The sequence below is a fragment of the Medicago sativa genome, chromosome 7, assembly GCF_051527215.1.
Source record: "Medicago sativa cultivar Bolivia chromosome 7, Bolivia_mono, whole genome shotgun sequence".
NCBI lineage: Eukaryota > Viridiplantae > Streptophyta > Magnoliopsida > Fabales > Fabaceae > Medicago > Medicago sativa.
The window spans coordinates 50,984,285-50,990,284 of NC_140755.1; the positions used below are offsets into that span (position 1 = coordinate 50,984,285).

The 6,000-nt window shown below is 36.6% G+C and overlaps 1 protein-coding gene across 1 annotated transcript; it reads right to left on the reverse strand.

Annotated features, from left to right (window-relative positions):
* Nucleotides 1-3,348: 3,348 nt before the first annotated feature.
* On the reverse strand, nt 3,349-3,735 carry LOC146906546 (uncharacterized). Its single transcript, XM_085728869.1, has one exon. The coding sequence runs from the start codon at nt 3,733-3,735 to the stop codon at nt 3,349-3,351; it is 387 nt and encodes a 128-aa protein (XP_085584995.1).
* Nucleotides 3,736-6,000: the final 2,265 nt, after the last annotated feature.

Genomic DNA, 6,000 nt, shown 5'->3' on the forward strand with positions numbered 1-6,000 from the left:
ACCTTGTCCAGGACATTTCTTCAAGTATCTTAATACTCTAGTGGCTGCTTGAAAGTGTTTCTCAATAGGAGAAGATAGGAACTGGCTGAGCTGCTGAGTGGCAAAAGTAATATCTGGTCTGGTATTGGTGAGATAGATCAATCTACCAATCAATCTCCTATAAGCAGGAACATCATGATAAGGTGCACTGGAATCTTGATGTAACTTGCATGATGGTTCAGAGGGAGTGGAAACTGGTTTGGAACCCAAATATCCTGAATCAGATAGAAGATCCAGACAATATTTTCTCTGACATAATGAAATGCCAAGAGAAGAATGAGCCACCTCTAAACCAAGGAAATATTTCAGTTAACCCAGATCCTTTATCTTGAAAGCTTAATGTAAAATATCTTTGATGCTTTGAAATTCATGCAGAGAAGTGCCAGTAATTATAACATCATCAACATATACCAACAATATAGTGAAAGAATTGGCAGTTTGTTTAATAAACAAAGAATGATCAGAGTTGGATTGTGTGTAGTGATGTTGAAGAAGAAGTGAAGTGAGTTTTTCATACCACTTTCTGCTTGCTTGTTTGAGACGATAAAGAGATTTCATTAGCTTGCAGACTTGATTTGGCTTATCAGTGGTGACACCTGGTGGCACAATCATGTACACATCTTCCTGTAAATCACCATGCAAAAAGGCATTGTTTACATCTAATTGATGAATATGCCAATTGTTAATTGCAGCTAAAGCAATGACTGTTCTCACTGTGGTAAGCTTAGCAACAGGTGAATAGGTGTCAAAATAGTCAAGCCCTTCAATCTGATTATAACCCTTGGCCACCAATCTTGCTTTGTACCTTTCAATGGTGCCATCTGCATGATGCTTAATCTTGTATATCCACTTGCATCCTATAGGTTTGACATCAGGTGGTAAATCCACCAGTTTCCAAGTACCAGTATTTTCAAGAGCTGCAAGCTCAGCTTGCACAGCCTATTGCCAACAAATGTGCTTGCTTGCTTCATCATACGTGGTTGGCTCAGAATGGGAGTCAATAGACAAAACAAAGACACTATGAGATGGAGACAAAGCATTGTAGGACACTAAATTAGAAATGGGATACTTGACAGATAGAGCAGAAGAGACATTGCTGCAGACATAATCTTGCAGATGGGATGGAGGATTGGAGATTCTAGAGGAGTGTCTGAGAATAGGAGGTGGTGTAGGTGAAGATGATTCATTATGGGAAGGTTCAGGGTCAATAAAAGGAACAGGAGTGGAAGATGGAGTATGAATAGGTGGGTTACTTGTTGTGCAAGAATCTGATGGGAAATAGTCCCAAGTGGTGGTAATGGAAGAGGCATCAGAAGGATATGGTAAAATATGCTCATGGTGAACAACATTTCTAGAAACGTAAATTTCTCTAGAGTTGAGATCTAAAAGAGTGGAACCTTTGAATCCAACTGAGTAACCTAAAAATACTGATTTTCTGGCTCTTGGAGACAGTTTAGTTCTGTGAGCTTGAAGAGTGGTAGAGTAACAAAGAGAACCAAAGACTCTGAAGGATTCAAGGTCAGGCAACTTGTTATGGAGTAATTGATATGAATATTTATTGTGTTGGTTAGGAGAAGGAACTCTATTAATGATAAAGGTGGCATGTAGGAGAGCATATGACCAGTAACAAGAAGGAAGTTTGGATAGGTATAGTAAAGCTCTTCCTACATTAAGAATGTGTTGATGTTTTCTCTCAACCCTACCATTTTGTTGTGGTGTTTCAACACATGACCTATGATGTAAAATGCCTTTGGAAGCATAAAAGGAAGAGAGCAAAAATCCAGGTCCATTATCAGTTCTTATGGTTTTAGGGGTGATCTGAAATTGGTTTTCAATGAGACAAATGAAATTTTTGACATGTTGAGAAACTTCAGATTTGGATTTTAAAAGAACAATCCAAACAAATCTACTGCAATCATCTAGAATGGTGAGGAAATATCTATGGTTAATGACATAAGTGGTGGACAATGGTCCCCAAATATCAAAATGTAGAAGTTGAAATTTACTAGTTGCAGCAGATAAACTAGAGGAAAAAGGCAATTTTATTTGTTTAGCAAATTGACATATGTCACAAGTAGCATGAGAATCAAAGGTAAGACTAGGATAAAGTTGAGACATATGAGAGAGTCTCTTATTAGAAACATGACCTAATTTGAAGTGCCATAGGGCAGAAGAAGGAATGGTAAGATTGACATCAACATTATTAACAGTGACTTTATTGGTTAACAAGGAATCAAAAAAAACTTAAATATAATCTATAGAGTCCTTCAAATTGATTACCCAAACCAATCATCTTCTGGGAGTGAAAATCCTGTAAGAAACATTTCTTGTCATGAAAGTTGGCATAGCAATTCAGAGACTCACAAACTTTAGAGATGGAAATCAAGTTCAAATTGAACAAAGGAGAAAACAAGACATTATCAAGATAAAATTGAGGTGAAAAATGGATGGTACCAGCATGTTCAACTAACACAGAGGCACCATTAGGTAAATTCACAGGTTTAGGTAAGATTTTGTGATATGAAGTGAACCAGTGTGTGGAAGAAACAATGTGTTCATTGGCTCCTGAATCTAAGAGCCATATGTCAGATTTTAAAGCTATGGAACAAGAAAATATAGAGGATATACCTGACACAGAGGTGGAAATGACATTATTAGCACTAGAAGGAGAGGCAGATGATGAAGGAAGCAAGTTCACTTGTTGAAGCAGGCTAAGAAGTTGATCATACTTCTCTTGAGAAATACTAGTATTGGATGAAATTGCATCATTGCTATTTCCTGGTGTTGCTTCAATTGTTTCATTGCTACATGAAGCATTAACAGAAGGTGCTGGCTTCTGTAAATTAGGAGGATATCCATGCTCAGCATAGCAGTAATCAACTATGTGATTACTTCTACCACAAAAACTGCAATGTCTGGGAGGTTTTGAACTAGTAGAGATACCTTTACCCCTCCCTTAAGACTTGTTGCGAGAATCAAAGGCATTAACCAAGGAAATTGATTCAGTTACAGAAGAAGCTATAGATTGATTATTGCTTTCTTCCTGAACCACTAATAAATAAACCTTGTTAATTGATGGAAGAGGATCCATTATCAATACCTGAGTCTTAACAACATCAAATTGATCATTAAGTGCAGTAAGAAACTGAATTACTTGATCTTCAAGTCTGAAATTGTGTGCTTCTCTCATAGCAGCACAACGACAAGGATGTGGACAAGTGCAATGTAGCATAGGTCTGTGAGAGTTCAATTCCTCCCACAGAGCACGCATTTCAGTGAAGTATTCTAATACAGACTTGGATCCTTGCTTCAAATTGTTGAACGAAGAGTAGCTATGCATATTCTATCAGCATTAGAGAAGCATTCTTTGAGATCAAGCCAAGCATCAATGGCGGTTTCATGAAAAACCAAGGTTTGAGCAATTTGAGGCGAAACAAAGTTGATAATCCATGATTGAACTAGATGATTGCAGCGTTCCCACGCACTGCGATTCAAATCATCCTCATCAGGAACTTTCATAGAACCATCAACAAACTTCAATTTGTTCTTCGCGCCAAAAGCTCGAATCATGGAACGACTCCATGCGAGGTAATTGGATCCATCCAAGTGCGGTGTAACGATAACAGAATTCGGTCCTTCACTTGGATGAACATAGAAAACTGATTCAGTATCGGTTTGATTATTGTTATGAGGCATGACGAAGAATAGAGCAACAAGACGAGACAAGAAAAGAAGAAAACTAGTTGATTCAAAGATGAATCGGCGAGAATACGAGAAGAAAATGAAGAATTCTGAAGAAAATCAATGGAAGTTCAAGAAGAATCCATGGTGGATTGAAGAAGAAGATGAAGAAAATTTTGTAACTAACTTTTGTAACAAACTTTTAGAGAGAGAAATGAAGGCTCTAGATACCATGTTATGGAATTTATGAAAAGAGTAAAATCATTTCTCATTAGTGAATTAGCTGATACAAGGAGTATATATAGTGATACAATGCTCCTAAAATACAAGCTAATCTCAATTATTCACTAAGCTATGTAATGTTACTTGCTGCGCAAGTTATTGTTCTAGCTAAACTATTATCATCCTCTTTATTCTCTAACATAAATTTTGATCCTTGTGCTGAAGAGAGTATATTTATTGCAATTTTGTAAAAATTTTATATTTTGACACTTAACAATTTTTACTTAGAATATAATCAAAACAATATGAAAATACCATTCATAATGACATAGCATCTAAAGTTCATAAATAATATTAAATGACTTACAATACATAACAAAGCCAGACATAATTATAAAGTTACAAAAACTAAGATCAAAAAGTAAAATTCAAGCATATATTCATCAAGATGTATGATCTATAGACGAAGACTATGCTGTTAAAAGCTCCTTGGAAACTTGCTTCATGGTAGGGCGGGAACGTGGACTTTCAGCTAAGCAAGAAATTGTTATCTTCACATCCATCAATGGCATGGAATCAAGTGTTGAGTCCATGATTGTCCATTGTAAAGAGTTAGATATAATATCTCCGAGGTGTTTTCCACATAGTATTTTCAATGCTAATACCCCAAAACTATACACATCACACTTCTCATTCACCTCCATTGTGTATGCAAGTTCTGTACCAAATCAAAAGAGGGAGATAATTATGATTAGCAAAGACTAATTACAAATCTATCATATTTCATAAATAGTATGTTAGAGCAAAATGTGTTTAACAATGAACCTTAAAGAGTTTTGATGATAACAAGGTATTAAAAATTGTAAATTGGACTAGCTAATATTTGTTCAAGTGTACAGGACCATAGTTAAATTTTTTACATCATTAATTGGTACTGAAGAACAAATAAAGAGCAAAAGGAATCAACAAAATTGAAGCTTAGACGCTCTTGAAGGCAATATGCTCCTGAAGATAAAAAGCGCTCCTGAAGTAAAGCTGCTCCTAAAGAGAGAAAAGTGTTCCTGACGGAATAGTGCTCCTGAAGAAAAGAGCTCTTGAAGACTAGTGCTCCTGAAGACGAGAAGTCCTGAAGCGCCACGTCATAAGAAGCAACATCATCAGAAGCTGCCTCATCAGAAGCCATTTCACCAGAAGCTGAAGATCAACTGAATTTGAGAAATTCAAGGATTCAAGAGTTGTTTTATGGATCGAAATTCATAAAAGGACAATAGAAGATTAGTGGAACTTTGCAACGGTCATTTCAAAGGTGTTTGAAGGCATGTGCTTGCAATTTGGACGAAAGCGTTGACATTGTACTATTGTACGAACTGTACAACCACCTTATCCACTACTCTGTTTTGTGTCCACGCTACAAGACAAGAAAACAGCTCCAGAATACGGCTTCGCCTGCAAAGATGTTCCTTTGGATAAGGAATGGATTTCAAATTGGTTCTTCATAGGACAACAACCAAATCAGGCAAAAGATCATTGGTGAAAGATCAAACTTCAACAACGACTCTTTGATGTGCTGGCAATTTCACAACGTCTCTTTCACACCTCTATATAAAGGAGTGAAGACTTAGAGATTTGGTAATGCTAAATGAAAGACTCACAACATTTTTACAAGTGCCAAACCTCTGCTGAAATTGTTCTGCATTCACTTAGAATTTTTGTTCCTCAAGTTTCATCTTAGAAATTCTTAAGTTATTGAGTCTGTATCTGATTTGTATTGTGAGCACCTCTGATTGTATATCAAGTGTTCAACCCCAAACAATTTTCTGTGTAATTTTGTTTGTCTAGAAGTCTCTTGCAGTTTTGCTTGAGCATAGAAGTCTCTTGATTGTGTTCTTGAGCATAGGAAGACTCTTGTGAAGTGTGCTTGAGCAAAGGAAGTCTCTTGCTGTGTGCTTGAGCAATTGTAATCAGATATTACATTCTAGTGAAATCTCCTTGGAAGTGCAAGGGGGACTGGACTACTTCCGAATTGTGGAAGGAACCAGTATAATTGCTTTGTGTCTT

Coding starts and splice junctions, on each gene's coding strand:
- LOC146906546 (XM_085728869.1), bottom strand. CDS start 3,735: ATGCCTCATAACAATAATCAAACCGATACTGAATCAGTTTTCTATGTT.